Source organism: Neolamprologus multifasciatus, chromosome 4 (assembly GCF_963576455.1).
Source record: "Neolamprologus multifasciatus chromosome 4, fNeoMul1.2, whole genome shotgun sequence".
NCBI lineage: Eukaryota > Metazoa > Chordata > Actinopteri > Cichliformes > Cichlidae > Neolamprologus > Neolamprologus multifasciatus.
The window spans coordinates 1,199,111-1,223,772 of NC_140442.1; the positions used below are offsets into that span (position 1 = coordinate 1,199,111).

Genomic DNA, 24,662 nt, shown 5'->3' on the forward strand with positions numbered 1-24,662 from the left:
AGAAAAAACATGGCTCCCATAAGGAGCCGGCTCGCGTCGTTCACTTCAAAGAGTCGGCTCTAAGAGCCGTTTCATTCGCGACCAACACATCACTATTCAGAAGTGGTGAAGACTCTGTCCTCAGCCTGGAACAAGTTTATTCCTCTTTCATGCAGCTGATATCAAATAACCAATCAGAGGCCTTCATCTGCTCGCACACTGAAATCTTAATGAACTGTATTTATGATCGATCAGTGATCGATGTGAGTTTAATGAAGCTTCAGACCCAGAAACACTGATCAGCGATCAATCACTGCATCTGTCCATCACTGTAATCAATCGCAGTGATGGAGACAAACCCGAGGAAACTAAGAGCGTTGATGCTTTTAATGGAGGCTGCAGAGCGTGAATGTGTGCAGTTATCAAACCCGTGGATCACATGGATCACACGTCCACCAGAAAACTGAATCTGATCTTTATCTTTATCATGAGACTGGAAACGACAACTGAGAGGTCCGAATGACTTTTCCCCTGTTTGTCGTCCACAGTGACTCACATTTCTCAGTCCAGGGGTTAAAACCGTGGCTCTGCTCTTCATATACTCGTAGCCATGGTGAATCCTGGTATCGGGCTGGTCTGTTTTTAAAAAAAATGCAGTTTTTTTAACATGAAGGTGATCTGTGGAAGGTTTATCCCTCCTCTCGCCCTGTGACGGCAGGGACAGACTCCAGATTCAGATTACTCAATAAAAAAACATAAATCAAAATACAAGGTCAGGCTAGGAGAGAAGAAACTGGAATTTGTGACATTATAGTTGCAAGTTCACAAAAACACACACACACACATTTTCTGTTTAATATTTCTTAAATATTTCTTTCTTGTAAATTTCCATTTTTAAACTCTGTCTTCTTCTTACCCCAGCCTATATCTTGACAAAGGATCACAAATTTCCTCCAAGGAAACACTAGATTACCACAGAGGCAACTGTAAACAGCACAGGTAACAGGAAAGAGACAAAATGTTTGTACACAAAAAAATAACAGCAAAGAGCTGGAAAAATCTTTAAAAAACACAAAATAACTGCACACAAATAAATTACAGATAAATAATGAATGGCTACAAAGGGTATAATAAAGTCACATAAGTACAACAAAAAGAAATACAAATTTTAAAGTAAAATGTTTACGTTTTTTAAGCGCCCCGTGTCTGCAGTACCACACTCCGCCCAGTTGGTGGCAGTGTGTTCACCGAAACTGCTGCACACGATTAGCACCAAAGAAGAAGAACAGAAGGCCAGTACCTGCGGTCCTGAGTTGAGCGCAAATAATAGAAGAAAGCAGCTCGGTGAGGAGGTTTGGGAGCTAGTTTTGAGGGAAATATGACGCTTATTCCGATCATTGATCTATCTGAGTTGAATATATATTGCTAATGTTTTTCTTTAATCCGATTTTTGGCGTTACGAAGCATTTCCGAGCCGTTTTTGTCTGTAGCGAACTTTACACCAAACCCCGTTCAGAAATCTTTTATTTAAGACATCCCGTGTTTTCCAGGCAACACCCAACAAACATAGAGCACAACATCAGTTATGTTACATACGAGTATTGATTCGGAACTTTATATGCAGTATGTTATGACCGCGGCGATCGAAATGTTCAGACTATTTGTGCTTTGTGAAGTGTTCACCGTCATTAAAACCGCCTTAAAGTAGACGTTTTTTAAATTAGGTTTTGTATGTTGTGACTAAGCGCTGCTGTTTGATGCTCCACATCCTCACAGGTTAAATCATGTCCGCTGACCCCAAGATTGCAGAGCTGCTCACTGAGCTCCACCAGCTCATCAAACAGACACAGGTCAGTATTGATCCGCTTCCTTTGTGATTGATCAGGTCAAGCTTTGATCACATCCTAATTACCTGCACTCGGCCCGCTTCAGGAGGAGAGGTCACGCAGTGAACACAACCTGCTCAACATCCAGAAAACACACGAGAGGATGCAGACTGAGAACAAGAGTGAGTGTCAGCAGCTTTGAGCACATGTGCTGAATTTGTCGTGTTGTCCTAAACGTGCACGTGTGTCTCCTGCAGCTTCTCCGTACTACCGCACCAAGCTGAGGGGGCTCTACACCACGGCCAAGGCAGACGCTGAGGCGGAGTGCAGGTGAGAGGCCACTGAGCATAACCTTTAACCCTTAAAGATCATGGTGATGTCACTTATATGTTATACAGGAGACTTCCAGTCTCAAGCTTGTTACTGATTTGTTTAAATAAAGGTTATAAAAGTGAAAAAATAAAGGGGGACAGATGCATGAACACCATGACTGAAGCGCAATAAGCAGTAATTTCCTCTGAGTGCAGACTGAGACGCTGTTGGAGCCTTTTTAATGACATCATGTGACCAGTAATATGGCTGCTGTGAGGTCGCTGCATGAACAGGCGGCCCAACAACCTGAGCTCCAGTTTCCGTTCACATTTTTACTAAGAGTGAGTGAAAATCACCTTTTTCTTCTTCTTTTGTGTCTTTTCCTTCCGCCTCTCAGCATTCTGCGTCACGCCCTCGATAAGATCGCAGAAATCAAGTCTTTGCTGGAGGAGCGGCGGATAGGTGCGTGTCCGGTATTCGGCCTCTCACATCTGCAGCTGGACTTCCTGTTTCATGTGACACAAAACTCACCTGTCTGTCTGTCTGCAGCTGCAAAGATGGCGGGCGTTTACAGCGACAGTGACCCTCCCAGGAAGACGATGAGGCGTGGCGTCCTCATGACGCTCCTCCAGCAGTCGGCCATGACACTTCCTCTGTGGATCGGGAAGCCCGGGGAGAGGTAGGTGGTACTGCCCCAACGCCGGTGGCCACAATATTGGGCTCTAGTGACGTCCCCACATCGCCATGGAAACACCTCAGATGGTGTTAAAGAGCAGCTTTGCGTCCCCGCCCAGGCTTCCTGTGGTCACGTCTTTATTTCAGGCGTTTCTTTCACCATCACGTTAAACGGTGGTGGTGAGCATCTTATCTTTAAAAAAGAGGACGTCCCGTTTATCCGCCGAGTGTCTCTTCTGTTCCCGCCATGAGCAGCGAGCGGCACCGGCTTGTCGGTAGCTTGTACCCGATGCTCAGGTAGCATCACTCAGCACTTTCTGAGGTAGCATCTTCTCTGTGACTCCTCCCTCTCCAGCCCTCCTCCTCTGTGCGGGGCGACCCCTGCAAGCAGCGACTACGTGGCCAAACAGGGAGACAAGGTGGCGGCGAGGGTGAAGAGCGTGGAGGGCGACGAGCAGTGGATCCTGGCTGAGGTGGTCAGCTACAACCATTCCACCAACAAGTAAGAACACGTGACCGTTTGTGGCGACGCCTGCGTGGTGTAATGCAATCATCAGCCTCTGACGCCTCCTCTGCTCCCCCCGCAGGTATGAAGTGGACGACATCGACGAGGAGGGCAAAGAGTGAGTTCCTCTTCGTTATGTATGACAGGAACGACGTGAAGGTTTCACGTTGTTGGTTTATACGGGTCGGTTTAAGCCTGATTGCCACGCCTCTGACTCATTAATGGATGCAGGGATTGTGGGCGGGGCTCGTATGTTTCAGCGACACGTGTGTTGATCTTGTCACAGAGGAGTAAACTGTGCCCGGCTCTGTGGGAGAATCTCAGCAGCTTGTTCTCTAAAAGTGACAAATCTTCTTCTTCTTCTTCTTCTTCTTCTTCTTCTTCTTCTTCTTCTTCCCCCTCCTTCCTTCTTCTTCTTCTTCTTCTTCTTCTTCCCCCTCCTTCCTTCTTCTTCTTCTTCTTCTTCTTCTTCTTCCCCCTCCTTCCTTCTTCTTCTTCTTCCCCCTCCTTCCTTCTTCTTCTTCTTCTTCCCCCTCCTCCCTTCTTCTTCTTCTTCTTCCCCCTCCTCTCTTTTTCTTCTTCTTCTTCCCCCTCCTCTCTTCTTCTTCTTCTTCTTCCCCCTCCTCCCTCCTTCTTCTTCTTCTTCTTCTTCCCCCTCCTCCCTCCTTCTTCTTCTTCTTCTTCTTCTTCTTCTTCTTCCCCCTCCTCCCTCCTTCTTCTTCTTCTTCTTCTTCTTCTTCTTCCCCCTCCTCCCTCCTTCTTCTTCTTCTTCTTCTTCTTCTTCCCCCTCCTCCCTCCTTCTTCTTCTTCTTCCCCCTCCTCCCTTCTTCTTCTTCTTCTTCCCCCTCCTCCCTTCTTCTTCTTCTTCTTCCCCCTCCTCCCTCCTTCTTCTTCTTCTTCTTCTTCTTCCCCCTCCTCCCTCCTTCTTCTTCTTCTTCTTCTTCTTCTTCCCCCTCCTCCCTCCTTCTTCTTCTTCTTCTTCCCCCTCCTCCCTCCTTCTTCTTCTTCTTCTTCTTCCCCCTCCTCCCTCCTTCTTCTTCTTCTTCTTCTTCCCCCTCCTCCCTTCTTCTTCTTCTTCTTCTTCTTCCCCCTCCTTCTTCTTCTTCTTCTTCTTCTTCTTCCCCCTCCTCCCTTCTTCTTCTTCTTCTTCTTCCCCCTCCTCTCTTCTTCTTCTTCTTCCCCCTCCTCCCTCCTTCTTCTTCTTCTTCTTCTTCTTCTTCCCCCTCCTCCCTCCTTCTTCTTCTTCTTCTTCCCCCTCCTCTCTTCTTCTTCTTCTTCTTCCCCCTCCTCCCTCCTTCTTCTTCTTCTCCTTCTTCTCCTTCTTCTTCTTCTGTTTTCTGAGCGAGCAGGCGGCACATGCTGAGCAGACGGCGGATCATCCCTCTGCCGCAGTGGAAAGCCAACCCGGAGACGGACCCTGAGGCGCTGTTCAGTAAGGACCAGCTGGTGCTGGCCCTTTACCCTCAGACCACCTGCTTCTACCGAGCGCTGATCCACACGCCGCCGCACAGGGTGAGGTTTTATTTTGACAGGCGCGTCTGTGACGGGTCACCCTCAGCTCAGGAAACGCCGATTAATAAAAGTCTTTTCATGTTTTATCCTGTAGGAGTTTATTCTGTGTAACTTTTATTCCAGAGTCATTATAGCTTCTGCATAGACTGTAGATAAAAGATGCACGTGGCCACTGTCACGTCATCCTCTGGTTTTGAAACATTCGTGTTTTTGTTACTATGACGCTGGTTTTTGGCGTCGGAAGTGCCGACTTAGAGCCAAAGCTGACCAGCAGCTCGCCGTGGAGGAGGGTGGGGGCCAAAAACCACTGGGTGATGTCACAGACACTGCTTCCATCTTCTCTGTACAGTCTGTGTTGACTCATTATAGGAGCCTCTAGTGGACATGAGAGGAACTGCAGCTGCTTCAGCCGCAGAGACAGAAACTGTGACTGAGAGCTGTTAATAAAGTGTGTGTGTGTGTGTGTGTGTGTGTGTGTGTGTGTGTGTGTGTGTGTGTGCGCGCGCGCGCAGCCTCAGGACGATTACTCGGTGCTGTTTGAGGACACGTCGTACCCTGACGGTTACTCACCGCCACTCAACGTGGCCCAGCGCTACGTGGTCGCCTGCAAAGAGAACAAGAAGAAGTGAGCGGCGGCGGCGGCGGGACCAAACGTCCATGTTTATAAGAACACGTGTTCCTCAGTCTGATGCTTCCCTGGGACTGATGCTGTTTCTCGTCAGCTCTCATCGGAGTGGGATTCGTATTGATCAGCTGATCAGATGTTGAACAGCAGGAAGCAGTCGAGGAAGAAGAAAAAAAACATTTTTAAATTTATTTTCATGAAGAAAAAAAACTCAATCATGTTTTATTCAAACTGTTTTGTTTTTTTACGTGTTTGTTGTTGTTTAAAAAAACTGTGCACAGGTTTGTGTCCACGTCTCTTTTCTTTGTGTGAAACTGAACATGACTCCAAAGTACAGACGCACAGGAAGTCACTGAAACACACGACTCTCCTGTGGAAACGTCTAAAATGGCTTTTTCTCATTTATTTAGTGCAGCAAGAATGAAAAACCTCTCAGATACACTTGGTGAACAGTGATGAGGAGCAGAGGGTACGGGTCCTGGGGTCACCGTCCTCGGGTCATGCTTGGACTTCCTGCTGTGTTTACGTGAAGGTTAAAAGAAAACCAGGAGCTTCAGTTAGATTAATACACGACACTCAATAAATCAGAATATTCGTCCCTAAGTAAATAATGTGGGTTACAGTTGCTCCAGGACAGCAACAGACTGAACTATTTAAACCATTAACTATTGTTAAGAGTTTACAAATTTAACAGACAGATGAAATAAAGCTTTATTAGTCCCACACGTTGGTCACTGCCAACAATATTGTGGCCAAGTTTAAGAGCAGCAAGAGTTCAGAAAAACAGAATAAGATAAAATAGAATAACGGACTATACAACAAGAATAAAATGCTTTGTCATAGTAGGAAAAATTGCACATCAGGGAGACAATTGTGTGTCTGCACATGTGTGGTCATCTGCAGAGACTGACAGCAGCTGGACCTGTGAAATCTCCGTCCCACATCGTGGGTGCAGCAGCTGAAGGAGCTGCTCAGGGTGTAACTGTGCATTACTTGTACAGGGAGCCACAGGCAGGAATGACTTCCTGTGTCATTCAGTGGTGCATTATGGGTAATCTCAGTCTCTCACTGAACGTGCTCCTGTGGCTAGCCAGCACGTCATGGAGTGGGTGGGAGGTAATATCCAGCATGGTCTTAGACAGCACCAGCCTCTCCGACACCACCCTAAGGAAGTCCAGCTTCGCCCCCACAACATTACTGGCCTTGAGGACCAGTTTATTCAGTCTGTGGGGGTCTGCGACCCTCAACCTGCTGCCCCAGCATGCAGCAGCATAGAGGATAGCACTGACCATAACAAAAAATCCTGAGAATGTTAAATGACCTCAACCGCTTCAGAAAATAGAGCCGAGTCTGGCCCTCCCTGTAAAGTGGTGTGTATGTGTACTCGGAGGTATTTATAGTCCTCCACATGAAGAAAGTTCTTTTAATGTGCTCCTGGCAGCATGAGGAGCCCACGCACGTGCTCCTCTCTTTATTTATTTTACTGAAGCATCTGAAACATCATCACACACAAACTGTCAGCTTTGTTTTCATTCACACTGATCTCAGGAACGTAGCGTTTCCATTTCATATTTCTATATTACCAGATATTAATGAGATTTTGTTGTATTTTTGTAATATTAAAATATTATATGAATTTCTCTTAAATTTGCAGCTTGTTTTATAAGTTTGTCCATGTTTAAATGAAGTGTTTTTAATTCTAGTAAATTCACCTGTTTGTTTTTTCCACATAAATTCCATGCTCTAAAAAGTACTTTAATTTGATCTTGTTCTTATAAGTTTGGGAATTTTTCTTATAATTCTTCAATTTTCACCATTTTTTCCTCAAAAATATATTTTTGCTAGTTTTTTTTTTTTTCTTGTAAACTGGACACTTGTTTTTCTCTGCAGAAAGCAGATTTTTCTTTAAGTTTTTTCTCCGAAATTCCAAATAACCTTGAAAATACTGAAACTGGTCCCTTAGTTTTTCCTTCAGTGTGTCTGATATCAGTTGTTGTTAGTTTGCATCTACAAATTTTACAGTTACGGATCCACTAGAGTCCTTGAAGGCAGCACTGCCGCTACTGAGGCAGAATATCCCACAGTCCGTGAATGTGGCGGCGCCCCGAGGAAAGAAATAAACATGGCGGAAGCGGTGAGTGTATGACAGATCGGCTGGTGCTTTTTTAGTGATGAAACGTTACTGAAATCATGAATGTTGTGTTTAATTAGAGGGTTAGGGGCCTCCTGATTAGACCTACAGGAAGACGGAGGTGAGCAGCTTTGGCGGAAAGTCAGTTTAAATCGACTAACTGTGCGTTAGCGGGACGTTAGCTAACGTTAATCAGAGCGCTTCAAAATAAAAGCCCGGTGTAGTTTCGCTTTCTTGTTTCTCCCGGTGGCGTAAAGACAACAGAAAAACTGCGCCGAGGATCGCTGAAAGCTTTTTGCGAGGTTAAACTACAACCCAGCTCTGCTTTTAAACAAATTTAATCACTTTTAAACTTCTTGTTGATGTTTGGTCTGTTTTGGGGTCAGTTACGCAAAACAACAGACGGTGCACGAGACAGGTGGAAGTACCGGTACAGACAGGTGGAGAGCAGCGAGAGGGGGGAGAAGCTGTAACGTGGTTTGAAGACGGAGGAGGCCGAGCTGAAGATGTTGGACAGCAGGGACAGGATCAGAAACGAGTCCATCAGAGCTCAGAGTCAGGGAGGCTGAGATGGTCTGAGCATGCGCGGAGGATGAAGATAGAGCTGCAGGCAGGAGGAGAGGAGGAAGACATGCAGGGCTGGAGTGACAGAGGAGGATGCTGGGAGAGGAGGAGGAGGAGGCACATGAGCTGCTGTGGTGATCTCTGCAGGGACCAAGATGATGAAGATTCACTTTTAAACTTAGTACTGCGACATTTCTGTGTGAACTTTGAGGAACACATGCTTTCACATGCCACTTTATTAGGTACATCTGTGATATTTAATTAAAGCAGAAGAATCAAACACTTTTATCAGAGGAACCCGGCGTGATGGTGGTGGAGGTGTTTAAAGTCAGCAAAGTGTTTTTAAGCAGGGTTGACTGCTGAGCCTGAGCCTGCTGCTCCCACTGAGCACTGAAGCTAAACTTTAAATAAAGCTCTTTTTACTAACGGTCTTTTTTAGCTTTAGTTAACTGTAGTAACGTTGGTTCAAGTGGTTCTAGCCGTCCATCTTCTTCGTCTTATCCGGGTCGCGGGGGCAGCAGCCTAAGCAGAGACGCCTGGACTTCCCACCTCCCCAGCCACCTTCTCCAGCTTGTCCGGGGGAACAGCCGAGGTCTTCCCCGGGACTACTCCCGGCTGGTTTTGTCTAGTGTAGACTTTTCTTTTTCTAATGAGTTTATGTTTGTATCTTAGTTAACAAAAATATTTTGTTGACATCTAGTTTTATTCTTAGTTTAGTTTTAGTTAACTGCAATAACCCCGTCCTGTGCTGCCTTACGTTATAGAAGTGTTCCTAATATTTTGCCCCTTGGTGTCTGTTGAAGGCGTCTCGTGCTGGACGTTTCTCTTACAGAGCAGCTTCTGTGTCTGTTCTCAGGTTCACAGCAGCGACGTTCAGCTCCCAAAGCCACCGCCAAAACGCCGACGCATCCTCGACCCGTCAGCCATTGTCCCCGTGCCCATCTACTCCAACAAAGTAAGGAGCCAATAAGAGCCATGGAAGCTTGTTTGGATTAAAGTGAGACGGACAACATGGACCAAGAATCATACATCACACTGTGTCTCTGAGCTTCAGCTGTCAGAGGAGCTGGATTCTGTCAGAAGAGACTCAGTAAAATACATTGTGTGGGGTGATATGTTACTACAAGGTCATTAAGATAAGATGGGGCCTGATTATTTAAGACCTTGTATGTGAGGAGCAGGATTTTGAATTCTGGATTTAACAGGAAGCCAAAACAGGAGAAATCTGCTCTCTTTCTAGTCCCTGTCAGTACTCTTGCTGCAGCATTTTGGATTAACTGAAGGCTTTTCAGGGAGTTTTTAGGACTTCCTGATAATAATGAATTACAGTCGTCCAGCCTGGAAGTAATAAATGCATGAACTAGTTTTTCAGCGTCACTCTGAGACAGGATATTTCTAATTTTAGAGATGTTGCACAAATGGAAGAAAGCAGTCTTACATATTTGTTTAATATGTGCGTTGAAGGACATATCCTGGTCAAAAATGACTCCAAGGTTCCTCACAGTGTTACTGGAGGCCAAGGTAATGCCATCCAGAGTAAGAATCTGGTTAGATACCATATTTCTAAGCTTTTCAGCGCCGAGTACAATGACCTCAGTTTTATCTGAATTAAGAAGCAGAAGGTTAGCGGCCATCCAGTTCTTTATGTCTTTAAGACATTCCTGCAGTTTAACTCATTGGTGTGTGTTATCTGGCTTCATGGACAGATAGAGCTGGGTGTCATCTGCATAGCAGTGAAAATGTATGCTATGTCTTCTAATGATGCTGCCTAGGGGAAGCATGTATAATGTAAACAGAATTGGTCCTAGCACCGAACCCTGTGGAACTCCATAATTAACCTCAGTGTGTGAAGAGGACTCTCCATTTACATGCACAAACTGGAGTCTATTAGATAGATATGTGCTTTAATCTGTCAGCTGTTCTTGTGATTTTCCTCTGAGTTGAATTGAATTGAAAAACGTGTCATGCATTCCTCAGACATTAAGCTGTGTCCCTTCAGTGGGAGGGGCTTAACTACATCTTCATGCAGCATCAACCTGCATCATATGAACTAGATTGTCCTGATCCGGTGTTTTGTGTCTGCAGGTGAAGAGCAGTCTGCAGCTGAAGCCGACGGCGGCGCTGCTCACCGAAAAGACCGACACAGGTAACAGCTGACGCGCTTTTATCCACGCTCAGAGGAGCGGGTGATTTTCTGGCTTTAACCACTTCCTGTCTGTGAGCAGATGACGACGCAGACGACAGTTTGTTGTTGGAGTTTTCATCTCGAAGCGAGCCGGCACATTTCGTCACCCTCAGCGACTCCGAAGATGAACACGTGCAGAAGAAGGCGGAGCAGCGGCCGTGAGTCAGAACCCGGATCGTGGCCGAGCTTCCGAACTTTAACCCGAGTTTAGTTTGAATTCGTTGCTGTGCCTCTTGCTTCATTTCAGAGACGCCGTGCGCTGTCCGTCCCCTCCTCCTCCAGAGAGTCCCGTACAGAAACAGTCGAGGGCGATGAAACAGAAGCTCAGGTGAGTCCGCGTGTGTGCTTCCTGTTTCGTTCTCCAGACACATCCGCTAAAGATCAGCGCTGGCTTCGTTTTTGTTCCCGCCTCAGTGAGATCAACCAGAAGCTCCGGGCGGTGAGCTCCCTCCTCTCTCCAGAGCCTCGGGGCGGCCGGTCGAGACGGCGCCGAGGTCCTCCCATGTCACATCCTGAGTATGTGCGAGTGGACGACGACGATGACGTCATCATCATGAGCCCGGAGCCGGAGTCAGAGAGCTCCTCAGTGCGAGAGATCCCGCTTAAGATCCGCTGCAGGACTGAGATCCACAAGATCCCGGTGCTGTCGGTACGTACAGGTAACAGCAGCGCAGGTTAATAAAACGCCGCTGCAGCTTTCAGCAGGTGTGTTAAGCTCCGCCTCCACAGCAGTCAGAGTCACATTGATTGAAAAGTACTGACCCGGGGACCAGACACCCAACCCAGAGGATTATGGCCCTTTTAACTTGATGTATGTTTAAGCATCCTGTCAGTTATTGATTGATTGATATTTGTTTTTAGTCGACGCCTTTAAGCGATGTGGTGACGCAGCTGTCTGTCATCCTAAACGTCCCGCCTCCTCGCCTCCTGCTGCTGAGGGAGGAAGAGGAGCTGCCGACGAGCGCCACCATCAGCGAGCTCGGCCTCGGCATCGCCGACATTATAGGTGAGTCCCAAACACAAAGAGGCCCCGTTTGCAGTTTGTCCTCCGTACGGCGTCACCGTGGATTTTAAACAAACGCTCAACAAGATGCGAGGTCGATTCCACGGGTTCAACTGGTGGTTGTTGTATTTGCTGTTCACTGAAACTCTCAACGTGACGTCCAGAGGTCCTCTTATGTTGAAAGGGTTCTGCCCAGCACCGTTTCCTGTGTGTGGGTGAACTCAGGGGGGTGATATCAGACAAAGAAGGATTATTTTGAACTGTGATTCATGTAAAGCTGCTCTGCTGGAGTCCCAGAGTGCAAAATGTTTTCTTCTTTGTGTGTTCAGAGTGTGTGGTCATGGCGGCGGAGGATGGAAGCCAGTCAGACGGTGATGGCAGCATCATCACTGTGAGGCTGCAGAGCAAAGACAGAGACTCTTCTCAGGCGTTCTCTCTGCACAGAGTTCGTACCTCCTCCTCCTCCTTGTTTCTCACAGCAGGGCGTTAACGCCGATGATGTAATGACGCCGTCTGTTTGTTCCTCAGGAGGCGCCGCTGAGGTCCGTCTTCTTCCAGTACGTGTCCAAGATGTCCAACAAGGATCAGAAGAAAGTGCGCTTCCATTTCGACGGCTCCAAAGTGACGGGCAGCCAGACGCCGGCGCAGCTCGACATGGAGGACGGTGACATCATCGAAGTCTGGGTCTGAGTCGTCCACTTCAGCTCTGCGGTTTATTGAAGCATCACTGCGATCATTTCAGAGGTCACTTTATTCTCACGGACAAAATGGCAGCAAAATCCAAGCGCACGAATCAGGTCTTTAACCTTTCTGTGTCCACACTGAAGCCACTTCCTGTTTTTGTTTTTGAGTGTTATTTTTATGAAAGTCAAATAAAAGCAAAACAAGCTGACCTCACATTATTTCCACGAGTGAGGTCATGATGAAAAACCTCCACCTGTACTGGGAAGAACATGTACTGTAAATAAAAGATGGACACAGATGGTCCTGAAAGATGACGTTTACAGTGTTTGATGAAATGTGAAGAAAATGACCTGATGATGATGTCGGTGACCATGTAGGAACAAACAAATCCGGTCACAGACTCACTGCCCTACAGTCGCTGGCACCATGGCAACCACCGGTAACTAAGGAAAAAAGTGTATCCCCCAACTGGTCGGCAAAAACCTCACGATTGCTTCGGTTGCTAGCATGTTGCTGCGGTTCACCCTTTAAAGTAAAAGTGTGTCAGAAAATGACCAATTTATGAGAAATTCTTTATTTTCTTTCACAAAAGAGAACGAAAAGCCAAGTTTAGCAAAAGCTTTTTTATGTATTTAAATCACCATTTTATTATTAAAAGTGTAATTTTTTTAAAGGGAAGCAACAAAAAAAGTTCAATTTTATTATTATTATTATTATTATTATTATTATTATTATTATTATTATTATTATTATTAATAATAATAATAATAATAATAATAATTTTATTATTATTATTATGTAAATTCACTATTTAAGAAATGTTTGTTTTGTTTATTTCGGCTTTATGAGAAATAAACAAATCCTAATTTAAAACATAAAAGCGGACATAAGCAGCCTCCACCCAGTTTTACTGTTAAAAAAAATAGCGTTTCTATCAGCGGGTGGAGGAGGACCCACTCTGCGTCACTTCACGGTTGGAGATAAATCCACGGAACGTTACTGAAGCACTATCAGCTTCTCCACCCACTCACATCACGGCTGATCGCGGGATTGATTCTGTCACGTGACTTTCGGTAAGCGGGTCATGGCGTCATGTGAGCGGAAGTGGCCGACAGAGGTGTCATGGCGCCGGGAAAGAAGCGTCTGTCCTGGAGCGTCGGGCTTTAAACGCTTCGTTGGCGTTAACGTCTCTAACTCGGCGCACGGCTCGTGTTTCTGTTTGACGGCGTCAGGATGGAGTCTGTCACGAGCTCTTAGCTTTGTGAGAGGAAGTGAAGATTTGGAGCAAAGAAGAAGAAGAAGAAGAAGAAGCGCCAGCCTGACTCATCCTCGCAGGTAAACAACAACAGCGGGCCCACAGACCTGCTCTGCAGAGGCCCATTTAAAAAACAGTGAATTTAGGGTGGCTTTGATTTTCCTTATCGGAGATAATTAGATTTTACTGCTCCTGACTCCTTTATCAGCGCTGACCGCTCGGTGATTTACTTAAAGAAGCCTTCAAGAACTTATCATTTAATCTCCGCTAAAACAAAACGCGTTTAAAAATGTAATCAAATGTTAACCGAATTTATCAGCAGAGGTTTAAAATGTGTTCTGAAAAATCTCAGCTGATAAAAAGGTAAAAGTTTGCTCTAAAGAGAAATCCAAAAGACGAATCTTTTTGCATGTTCGTTGGTGTTCGGGCTTTGCTGCGTTGCTTGGCTGTACCTACATTTCCTAACTCTGTAATAAAAGAGCCGAATTTAACGCAGCACGCATCAAAAGGTAATAAACCACATTTCAGGTCAATATAATGAACTGTTATTATCTTTGATGGCAGAACAAACACAGCTGTGATGATTACGAATCGAGTTTAAAAACCTTTAATCTTCTTTCAGCCTTTTAAAAGTAAAGTTCCTAATTGGGAACATGTTGAATGGAGATCGGAGCACAGTTTAAACACAGTTTAAACATTAATATTGAATTTATGTCAAGATTCCTGAGAACGTGTTGAAGCTGAATGACGTTTATTAGCAAAGTAGAAAAAGTGTGAGACATTTGAATGGAGTTTGGTGCTGCACTCTCTCTCCTTTAACCTCGTCAGCTGCTGCCTTGTTCAAACAGCCTTTTGTTGACTTGTGCAGGAGTGCAGAGCAACAGCAGCACCCTGGTGTTGATGAGGATCCACTGATCAATAAGATGAGATTGCAAAGGGTCACCTGGACATGTCTTATCTCTATTGGAGTCACTTAACAGAAGCATTTCTGTATGAAAGCAAAACATCAGCCTGAATCAAATATGAGCTCATTTAAGAGCAGTAAGGATGGACGAATGGTGCTGGACAGAGTCCAGGGTGGTGGTTGGTGCTCAGTAGCTGGACTGTTTCCGTTTATTTGCATGTAATCATAAAGCCAGCATTCAATTCCACTCCTCTGATGTCCAAGTGCCTTTATTTGAGCAGAGGAGAGATGAACCACCTCAGAGTCGCACGTTTAATTCAATAAAGTCAAAACAAAAAGAAAGAAAAGAGCGGCAGAGCGTTTGATGTTCACCGCGTCAGCAGATTGTGCTCGTGTAGAGCGTCACATGGCCGTGGTCTCACTCGGTTCTCCTTTCTCCGCTTCTTCCTCTTCTCCTGCCTTTATCCTCGGAGCTCCTGCAGAGCTTTCTGCTGCCAGAGCAGGTTTGCGAGTGCGGCGTCATGTGTTCACCCGGAAGTTTCAAGAACTCCACCAGTAGATAAACTGGATTTTCCAGCCACTTTTCAACGTTCACCTCCTGCATGTGGAAACATGAACACCACCATTTACACAAACCGCTGAACTCAGTCAGCTGTTTCACTGCTGCTTCTTTGAAGACGCGTTCATACACATATTAACTGCATCCATGTAGTTCTGCTCTGTGAGCAGTAAAACTGCCAAAGAAGGAAGAACATCGCGTTCGACGAGCTGTTCGTGGAAAGCAAACATTTCACACTCGCTGTGGCGTGACTCTGTCACTTCCTGCTGTCTGCTGCAGGTGAGCGATGTCTCGATATCAGTTTGGATCCGTTTGCATTACATTACATCTCCTCTAACTGCTCAAGAATCCTCCCAACAGATTCCCAAATGCACATCCGGGTAAAAACATGCTCCGAGCACTGCTGATGATGCTTGGTCACATGACTCCAGGTCACACCTGTTTGAGCGATCCTGCTACAAACGGACTGAACCACCGGTTGAAGGAGGATTTAGTGAAGCGTCCGTCTGGCAGAGGACCCAGAACGGGGCCCTGTGGCCCCCCCGCGGGTCAGTGCGACGGATCGGTGAGTAATAACTATCTGATCTCTTTCCAGCGGCGGCCATGTCTCGAGGCGATCCGATGTCGGACTCTGCTCCGTTCTTCTCCTCTGACAGCGAGGCGGAAGGTCCGGAGGATCAGGGCACCGCGACGGCCAATCAGCAGCCAGATGAGGAGTCGCCCAGCGGGGTGTCCAGAGGCCGGGCGTTGGTGATCGTCTTCGTGCTCTGCTACATCAACCTGCTCAACTACATGGACAGGTTCACCGTGGCAGGTGCGCTGCTGCCGGGGACGTTTGTTCACATTCACGTGTTTGACACAAACGGGCGACAATAACGAAGCGAAGCGTGCGAAGCTTCACGCGTTGGTCCAAAGCATGCGTGCAAGTTATTTCTGTAACACCTGCTTCTGATGCCAGAGGTGCAGGTGAGTGAAATATGAGTGAAGTAAATGACGTTTGTTTTGTCCACCAGGTGTTCTCCCTGACATAGAGCACTACTTTGGGATCAGCGACACAGAGTCTGGCTTACTTCAAACAGGTAAGAAGGAGAACGTCAGCCCCTCATCATGTAGCAGGACTGATGTTTCATGAAAAGAACGTTTTCTTTCCATTTTCAGCACAAATGTTGCTGCAGACAAACACGATGAGCTGCTAACGGTTATGGTCACGAGTTACCTGACTGAGCGTCAGACTAAAGAATTTGTGCACGTTGTAGTGACGACTCTTCAGGTTGTTTATTAACAACAACAATATAAAATTATGCACAAAAGGAATTACTGATGTAAAAAAAAGTGGTTTTATTTATATATGTTTATATATAAATATTTACGGTGGCCCCTAGAGACAAAACACGTACAAACTCCAAAACACATTTCTAGCTTTAACTGAACTTAAAAACAGAGCAGATCACTTAAATTACACAATTGAAAGCATATGTGTATTGTTTGTGTATTTATACACAAGCATTCATATATATTCAATAAAAAGTTCATTTACCTGTGTCACTACCCGATCCGTACCAGAAACCCGATCGGTACCCCGCATGCGCGAAAGGTGTCTACTTCCGGTCGAAGCGTTTTACGATAGTTACAGGTCAGAGTATCTGATAAGATGTTAAGAATAATAAGTATATCTTAACATGTTTGCAATAATGAAGCATTTCAGTACAACGTAGACAAAAACAAAAAATAAAAAGATAGTTACGGATCGGGACTCCCCGATCCTTACTGCGCATGTGCAGATGTTTTCTTCTTCTTCTGTTCGTTTAATGGCAGTTTACTCCCCAGTGTACGAGGATACTGAAAAAGCATGAAAAGCATGAATTTGTTTGTAAACGGATTATCCATTGTTTAAATGTCCCGGTAGTCAAAAAGGAGGCAGAGCTGTTGAGAAATGCTAGGAGCTAACTGGGCGCTAACCGTATCATTCAAATATACTGAATGTCGCAATGTTGGCAAAGAGAGGAAGTGACGTAAGATTTGCGCATGCGGGGTACGGATCGGGTAGTGACAACCTGTTACTACCACACACCAGATCCGGTCGTTGGTACTTCCTGGCTTGTGTAGCCACGAGGTAACAAAAGCTCAACACTGCCCCCTAGCATCCTGGAGCACTTCTGTTGTGTTTTGTAGTTTGTACGTGTTTTGTCTGTAGGGGCCACCGTAAATATACTTTATTTATTCACTCCACATAAAATGTAATAAATAAAATAAAATTAAAATCATATAATACAAAAACCAACTATTTAAATTTTCAGCTTTTTCCTTTTAAACAAATTTAAAGTGAAACAACACAAAACACTACAAACCACAACACAATTAAATATAAATTAAAATATGAAAACCAAAAGAAGATGCATATTCTCTGTCATATGGACCTGCATGAATAAACTTTCTGAATCCTTTATCATCTGCAACTGAAAATAGTTGTGGATGATTACTATACCTTTCTAATGTGACGTTGTTGTCCCTGGCTCTCTCTCTCTCTCCCTCCCGCTCTGTTCCTGTGATACTGCGTGTAACTACGGCCCCTCCCACCTCTGCTCAGCGTAAAGCACAAGGCTCTCGTGCAGAAATAAGTTCGAGAGAGAGAAAGAAAAAAAAAACCCACTGCTCCCAATAAGGAGCCGACTCGCGTCGTTCACTTCAAAGAGTCGGCGACCGACACATGACTAGTTGGTAGAAGTGGTCTTCATGTTGGAACCATAAACGAACCTACATACAAACCTTCTCGAGCGTACCTGTGCTGTGGGACAGGTTTTTCTGTCTGTCACATGACCACAGGTGTTCTTTGGTCACATCGGTGTTTCACTTCCTGACTCCAGCTCTCACCTTTGCGCTTCCTTCCAGTTTTTATCTGCAGCTACATGTTCCTGGCTCCTGTGTTTGGTTACCTGGGCGACAGGTACAACAGGAAGTACATCATGAGCGTCGGCATAACGTTCTGGTCGCTGGTGACGCTCGCCAGCTCCTACACGCCCGAAGAGGTGAGAGAACCGTTTGAACTGAGGAGGAAAACTTTTGTGAAGGTTTGAATGTCCCACAAACACACGTGCTCTCCTGTCGCAGCACTTCTGGGCGCTGCTGCTGACTCGAGGCCTGGTCGGCGTCGGCGAGGCCAGCTACTCCACCATCGCCCCGACCATCATCGCCGACCTCTACGTGAAGGGCAAGAGGACCAACATGCTCTCCATCTTTTATTTTGCCATCCCCGTCGGCAGGTAGCTGCAGAAACGTTAACTTTCACTTTAACTCAAAATTATAACTAAATTAAATAATTAAATATTTATATTATTGGTGTTTATTAAATCACACCTGAAAAATCCACATCATTAAACTTCCCTCGCAGTCTTTGTTAGTACATTTACTATTATTAATCATTATTATTGATATGATTAAATATTCAGTTTTCAGTGTTATAGCTGAACTCTCTTTGTCTCCTCCTCCCGTCAGCGGTCTCGGCTACATCGTCGGCTCGCAGGTCAGCAGCAGGGCGAAGGACTGGCACTGGGCGCTGCGGGTGAGCCGGACAAACATCTGCTGCAGCTGTGTGGTCTCCTGCTGTTTCCCCGGTGATGAGCGTTTGCGTTGTCCTTCCTCCTTCAGGTGACTCCGGGCTTGGGGCTGATCGCCGTGCTGCTGCTGCTGTTTGTGGTGAAGGAGCCAAAACGAGGAGCCGTCGAGGCCCGACCCGAGAATCACCTGCACCAGACCAGCTGGCTCGCCGACCTGCGTGACCTCAGCAAGAAGTAGGTCGCCGCTATTCTCAGAAGACGCTCTGGCCTCAGTTATTCCAGCTTATTTCTAGGCTCAGAATATAAAGTTGCGTTCGACAGAATCTCCGTCAGTGATCACATCGTCTCCATGCATCAGTCAGAAACACGCTGCAGTCAGCTGCAGGCTCTGAACATCTCCACAACGACTCGGCGAGATGGGAGAGGAAGGTTCTGGTCTGCTGTTCGTGGCTAAACAAGGACGCAGACAGCTCGTTTCAGTAATGACCGACTCAAACTACCGAACGCAAATGACCGGGTCAAAGATGAGCAAACGCGATGAGGGCGCGAGTAATGGTGTAATTGCAGGTTTTAAATCTGCGGTTCCCTCTGAACACAGCGTGGCAGCTCAGGCCGAGGGAAGCCAGCTGTCACGTTTCTGATAGGAGGGTGAAGTCGTCGGTTAGATGTGGAGGAGCTGTTCTCCGGTCAGTCTGACGGGTCGGCTGATAAACCTGAAGTCTGAGCAGCTTTTAGGCTCCCGTCAGATCTCGACCCTGTGAACAGACGCCTGTGGTCAACATCCACGACGACTCCCAGTGAACAACGTGATCCTACGTTACGTTTCTTCATGGCGTGTAACGGCACGCAGATGCTGTTGTGCACACTCACTCAGTCACTGGGTTTAATGGGACTCTGCTCCCTCTGATGGGCCGCGGCCAGCTTGGTTCTGGTTTCGTCGCAGTGCTGTGATACTGGGATATGTATTAACCTCTGAGGATGAGGACTCAGTGAAGCGTTAGAGGGCAGAGGAAGCGCTTTGCTGTCACGTTGACAGTTTTCATCCACACGCCACAAAGGTCAGAAAAACCATGTTTGTATGATTCACTTAAATACTCTCCTCCCCCCAAAACAGCTGAGCCCACGCCGCTTTGTCACGGCGTCTCTTTGGTAAAGCCGTGCCGTAGTTTTAATGCTTTGACGTTCAGCTGGTTTCCATCTCTCTCCTCTGCAGCTACAGCTTCATGTTGTCCACGTTCGGCTTCACGGCCGTGGCGTTTGTGACGGGCTCTCTGGCTCTCTGGGCGCCAACGTTCCTCTTCAGGGCGGCCGTCTTCAACGGGGAGAGGGCTCCCTGCATGGAGGCTCATTGCGAGTCCTCAGACAGGTAAACGTGACTCCACCTGAGGTGGGCGGGGCGGGCGGTTACTTGTTAAATTTGACCTCGATGGAGGAATGCAGCATCCTGATGGTTTGGGTTTTTTGTCTCCCCAAGTCTGATTTTTGGGGCCATCACCTGTGTCACCGGCGTGCTGGGTGTGGCCAGCGGCGTGCAGGTGAGCCGACAGCTGAGGAAGAAGACGGCCCGAGCCGACCCGCTGGTCTGTGCCGCTGGTCTGCTCCTCTGTGCACCGTTCCTCTACCTCGCCATCATGTTCGCCCAGGCGAGCACCGTCGCAACATATGTGAGTCCTGCATAGAATCGCAGCCAGCCATCCACGCACCCGTCCACGCACCCGTCCACGCATCTGTCCACGCATCTGTCCACGCATCTGTCCACGCATCTGTCCACGCACCTGTCCATGCACCTGTCCACACACCTGTCCACGCACCTGTCCACGCACCCGTCCACGCATCTGTCCACGCATCTGTCCACGCATCTGTCCACGCATCTGTCCACGCATCTGTCCACGCATCTGTCCACGCACCTGTCCATGCACCTGTCCACACACCTGTCCACGCACCTGTCCACGCACCCGTCCACGCATCTGTCCACGCATCTGTCCACGCACCTGTCCATGCACCTGTCCACACATCTGTCCACGCACCCGTCCACGCACCTGTCCACGCACCCGTCCACGCACCTGTCCACGCACCTGTCCACGCACCTGTCCACACATCTGTCCACGCACCCGTCCACGCACCTGTCCACGCACCTGTCCACGCACCTGTCCATGCACCTGTCCACGCACCCGTCCACGCACCTGTCCACGCACCCGTCCACGCACCCGTCCACGCACCTGTCCATGCACCCGTCCACGCACCTGTCCACGCACCCGTCCACGCACCTGTCCACGCATCTGTCCACACACCCGTCCACGCATCTGTCCATGCACCCGTCCACGCATCTGTCCACGCACTCGTCCACGCATCTGTCCATGCACCCGTCCACGCATCTGTCCACGCACTCGTCCACGCACCCGTCCACGCATCTGTCCACACACCCGTCACCATTTAACGCCCAGCCTCCACACATGCATCCATCTGTGCAGTCAGAGGGTCGTGGAAGGTGTCAGTGTTTCAGTTTCAGCATTAATCACGACACAAAGATGGCCGACACACCTTTAGAACAACTCCACCTGCTGGTTGTTCGTTGATATCTTTTCTGTTCGTCCCTCCAGGTCTTCATTTTCTTCGGGGAGACGTTCCTGTCCATGAACTGGGCCATCGTGGCGGATATTCTTCTGGTGAGAGACGTCTGTTGGACTCCAACACGAACTTCCTGTTTATGACGCCTCGTGTGTCGAGATTGGATTTGGAAAAAAATAAAAATAATTGAAAGCAACCAAATTAATTTGATTACAGCTAAATGTGATTGGCTGATGCAGAATTTACAATATTAAAGAAAGTGAAGAAGAAGTGATTCTGTGTTTCAGTACGTAGTCGTCCCCACTCGACGCTCCACAGCCGAGGCTCTGCAGATCGTCGTGTCTCACCTGCTGGGAGACGCAGGAAGTCCCTACCTGATAGGCGTGGTACGTCCCCACACACACACACACACACACACACACACACACACACAGGCTGTTGTTGCTGACTGATGATCGACGTCCATCTTGAACATTGGCCCCTCCTCTTCCTGTGTGTCAGATCTCCGACTCTCTGAGGAAGAACGACTCCTTCCTGTGGCAGTTTCGGTCTCTGCAGTTCTCCATGCTGCTCTGCGCCTTTGTGGCTGTGGTGGGCGGAGCTTTCTTCCTCGGCACCGCAGTCTACATCGAAAGAGACCGCGAGCGAGCCGAGAACTACGCCCCCACAGGTGAGACGCCCCCGTGTGTTGTGCTTGCAGCTGATTGGAGGTGAAATTGTGACATCATTTCTGCCGTGACACTTGTCGTGTTTGTTTGTTTTTACCAGATGAGCCGATCGTGGTGCCGAAAAGCGGGCGCTCCACCCGTGTCCCGGTGTCCAGCGTCCTGATCTGAGGAACCTGGCGGAGGTTCTTCTCCACCTGCGGCTGGTTGTGTCTCACCTGTCGGTGTCGCAGACTCTCTGCCGTGCAGAAACGCTTCAGGACACTTTTTATTTTTGCAGATTTTATTACTTTTTATAACCTTTTCTGCCAGGAAGGCTTGAGGAGGGCGTGCTCTTTAGCTCGCCTCTCGGCTCGGCGGCCACGTTTCAGAGCGCGTACGGCGTCGAGACTCGACCGAAGCTGCTCCGTGGACTTTACTGACCCCGCTGTCGTCACTCAGCAGCTGATGTGTGATCAGCCCGGAGGCAGAAAGACTGATGACGTCGTGCTCTCGCGTCTTTCCAGCAGAAGCTTCGTTAATCGCTCTGATAAGCGCGTTTGAGCTGTTTTAGTTAGAACACTAACTCTCTCCTGTTTCCTTCGGCGACTCGACCATTTCACCTCTCATGGTTTTAAAGAGCCTCTATTTGTCAGCCCCCGACCCCAGGCCTGACCCCTGACCTTTGACCCCATCCCTGGACACTGTAAACATGTAATTTTCAGTTTTTTAAAATGCTTTTATTACATTTTCCTTCCAACATGACTGACACATGAAGACTCCATGGTTACGGTTGCCCCCCCCCCCGGAGGAAACGGCTTTTCACTGAATGTTAACCTCGAATAATTTTAACTTTTCTGAATTATTAAATGAAAATGAACCTGCTGTCTGTGTGTTTGCAATTTAAATGTTTATGATCACAGCTGTGTGTCGACGTTCTGATAATTCATTTAACAATCAATAATCTAGCAAAGCATATCCTAACTATCATCTATATATATGAGTGAATATATCATAATTAAATTTACAATAAAAACGATAAATATTTGTGTCACATAATTTAAAATCCACGATAATAAAAAAGTTTTAGATAAATAAAAACAATATTTGTATATTACAGTTAAATTATTGTTAAAATAATTTTATATTAATAAACTACTACAGTCATTATTTTATTTAAATGCTTTTAGTGGTAAATATAGCCGCTTTAATTACATTATTGTTGAATTAAATATTAAAACTGATCAATATGTTAGAATGACTTTTAAAAAGTATCAAATTAGCTAAATGTAATTTTATTTTATATAATGTCAAAAGTGGAAAAAAAATTTTGTTTTGACCAAAACAATCAAAACGAGTTTTTATTTTTTTTTTGGTAACATTTATAAAAACATCTTTATCAAAGTTGAAATAAATTTCTGTGATGTCACGAAATGACCAGAAATATGTTTTAAATTAGATTTTTGACTCTTGACTTTGTATTACAAAGTTTTGTTGTTCAGCTGTTTACAACAAAATATTATTGATTTAATTTTGCATCAGTTCAAATATATGAAAATATTCAATCTGCCTTACGCTGTTTGTGTGTTGGACGTATGGTGAGTTATATTAGTGATTATATAAATATTATTGTTGAATTATTAGTCTAAATGTCCAGTCAGCACCTGTCACCTGACCAGCACCAGGTCTCCATGGTAACACAGCAGGGAGTTTAAAACCTCCACACCCACCACGACGTGGAGGATGCAGGCGGAGTCCCGGGCCTGCTCCACCTGCTGCCACAGGAAACAGTCGATGGTGCCGTTACCGTACAGACGGGCTGACGCGGGTAACCCAGCCCCACGCCCACCTCCACCTGGTGCAGGACGGTTTCTGGCGAGAGATCCACAGAGGACCATGATGTGACAGGATTTCACCTTTGATGACAAGGTTCATAAAAATGTTTATTAACTGTTTAGACTTTTATTCAATTCAATTTTATTTATACGTAAATCATAACAACAGGCGCTTTATATTGTACAGTCAATACAGAGAAAAACCCAACAATCATATGACCCCCTATGAGCAGCACTTTGGCGACAGTGGGAAGGAAAAACTCCCTTTTAACAGGAAGAAACCTCCGGCAGAACCAGGCACAGGGAGGGGCGGGGCCATCTGCTGCGATTGGTTGGGGTGAGAGAAGGAAGACAGGATAAAGACATGCTGTGGAAGAGAGACAGAGATTAATAACAGATATGATTCAATGCAGAGAGGTCTGTTAATACATAGTGAGTGAGAAAGGTGACTGGAAAGGAAAAACTCAATGCATCATGGGAATCCCCGGCAGCCTACATCTATTGCAGCATAACTAAAGGAGGATTCAGGGTCACCTGGTCCAGCCCTAACTATATGCTTTAGCAAAAAGGAAAGTTTGAAGCCTAATCTTGAAAGTAGAGATAGTGTCTGTCTCCTGAATCCAAACTGGAAGCTGGTTCCACAGAAGAGGGGCCTGAAAACTGAAGGCTCTGCCTCCCATTCTACTTTTAAATACTCTAGGAACAACAAGTAGGCCTGCAGAGCGAGAGCGAAGTGCTCTAATAGGGTGATATGGTACTACAAGGTCATTAAGATAAGATGGGGCCTGATTATTTAAGACCTTGTATGTGAGGAGCAGGATTTTTAATTCTGGATTTAACAGGAAGCCAAAACAGGAGAAATATGCTCTCTCTTTCTAGTCCCTGTCAGGACTCTTGCTGCAGCATTTTGGATTAGCTGAAGGCTTTTCAGTGAGTTTTTTGGACATCCTGATAATAATGAATTACAGTCGTCCAGCCTGGAAGTAATAAATGCATGAACTAGTTTTTCAGCGTCACTCTGAGACAGGATATTTCTAATTTTAGAGATGTTGCACAAATGGAAGAACGCAGTCTTACATATTTGTTTAATATGTGCGTTGAAGGACATATCCTGGTCAAAAATGACTCCAAGGTTCCTCACAGTGTTACTGGAGGCCAAGGTAATGCCATCCAGAGTAAGAATCTGGTTAGATACCATATTTCTAAGCTTTTCAGCGCCGAGTACAATGACCTCAGTTTGATCTGAGTTAAGAAGCAGAAAGTTAGTGGCCATCCAAGTCTTTATGTCTTTAAGACATTCCTGCAGTTTAACTAATTGGTGCGTGTTATCTGGCTTCATGGA

At 46.4% G+C, this 24,662-nt stretch overlaps 3 protein-coding genes across 4 annotated transcripts; all 3 read left to right on the top strand.

The window, feature by feature from the left end:
- Window positions 1-1,197: 1,197 nt before the first annotated feature.
- sgf29 (SAGA complex associated factor 29) lies at window positions 1,198-5,591 on the top strand. 2 transcript variants are annotated; one of them, XM_085156568.1, is made up of 10 exons: window positions 1,198-1,323; window positions 1,756-1,829; window positions 1,912-1,987; window positions 2,063-2,135; window positions 2,515-2,579; window positions 2,667-2,796; window positions 3,148-3,294; window positions 3,380-3,415; window positions 4,647-4,809; window positions 5,322-5,591. In XM_085156568.1, exons 2-10 carry the CDS (start codon window positions 1,764-1,766, stop codon window positions 5,436-5,438), a joined length of 873 nt encoding a protein of 290 aa, XP_085012694.1. In that variant the 5' UTR covers window positions 1,198-1,323; window positions 1,756-1,763; the 3' UTR covers window positions 5,439-5,591. The 2 variants fall into 2 exon arrangements, with proteins under 2 accessions (XP_085012694.1, XP_085012695.1); XM_085156569.1 differs by having other exon boundaries at window positions 1,245-1,331.
- Window positions 5,592-7,413: 1,822 nt separating this feature from the next.
- nfatc2ip (nuclear factor of activated T cells 2 interacting protein) lies at window positions 7,414-12,555 on the top strand. The gene is made up of 9 exons (XM_085156556.1): window positions 7,414-7,568; window positions 8,986-9,084; window positions 10,215-10,275; window positions 10,355-10,472; window positions 10,562-10,642; window positions 10,729-10,963; window positions 11,176-11,320; window positions 11,647-11,762; window positions 11,846-12,555. Exons 1-9 carry the CDS (start codon window positions 7,557-7,559, stop codon window positions 12,005-12,007), a joined length of 1,029 nt encoding a protein of 342 aa, XP_085012682.1. The 5' UTR covers window positions 7,414-7,556; the 3' UTR covers window positions 12,008-12,555.
- Window positions 12,556-12,866: 311 nt separating this feature from the next.
- Window positions 12,867-22,369, top strand: spns1 (SPNS lysolipid transporter 1, lysophospholipid). The gene is made up of 13 exons (XM_085156527.1): window positions 12,867-13,336; window positions 15,315-15,533; window positions 15,733-15,798; window positions 17,609-17,745; window positions 17,828-17,979; window positions 18,212-18,278; window positions 18,365-18,507; window positions 19,487-19,639; window positions 19,748-19,937; window positions 20,874-20,939; window positions 21,129-21,227; window positions 21,343-21,511; window positions 21,610-22,369. Exons 2-13 carry the CDS (start codon window positions 15,323-15,325, stop codon window positions 21,675-21,677), a joined length of 1,521 nt encoding a protein of 506 aa, XP_085012653.1. The 5' UTR covers window positions 12,867-13,336; window positions 15,315-15,322; the 3' UTR covers window positions 21,678-22,369.
- The last annotated feature ends 2,293 nt before the right edge of the window (window positions 22,370-24,662 follow it).

Coding starts and splice junctions, on each gene's coding strand:
- spns1 (XM_085156527.1), top strand. CDS start 15,323: ATGTCTCGAGGCGATCCGATGTCGGACTCTGCTCCGTTCTTCTCCTCT. Junction 18,508..19,486: donor CTGCGTGACCTCAGCAAGAA/GTAGGTCGCCGC, acceptor TCTCCTCTGCAG/CTACAGCTTCATGTTGTCCA. Junction 20,940..21,128: donor TCGTGGCGGATATTCTTCTG/GTGAGAGACGTC, acceptor TCTGTGTTTCAG/TACGTAGTCGTCCCCACTCG.
- nfatc2ip (XM_085156556.1), top strand. Junction 9,085..10,214: donor TGCCCATCTACTCCAACAAA/GTAAGGAGCCAA, acceptor TTGTGTCTGCAG/GTGAAGAGCAGTCTGCAGCT. Junction 10,473..10,561: donor AAGAAGGCGGAGCAGCGGCC/GTGAGTCAGAAC, acceptor GCTTCATTTCAG/AGACGCCGTGCGCTGTCCGT.
- sgf29 (XM_085156568.1), top strand. CDS start 1,764: ATGTCCGCTGACCCCAAGATTGCAGAGCTGCTCACTGAGCTCCACCAG. Junction 2,136..2,514: donor GACGCTGAGGCGGAGTGCAG/GTGAGAGGCCAC, acceptor TCCGCCTCTCAG/CATTCTGCGTCACGCCCTCG. Junction 3,416..4,646: donor ATCGACGAGGAGGGCAAAGA/GTGAGTTCCTCT, acceptor CTGAGCGAGCAG/GCGGCACATGCTGAGCAGAC.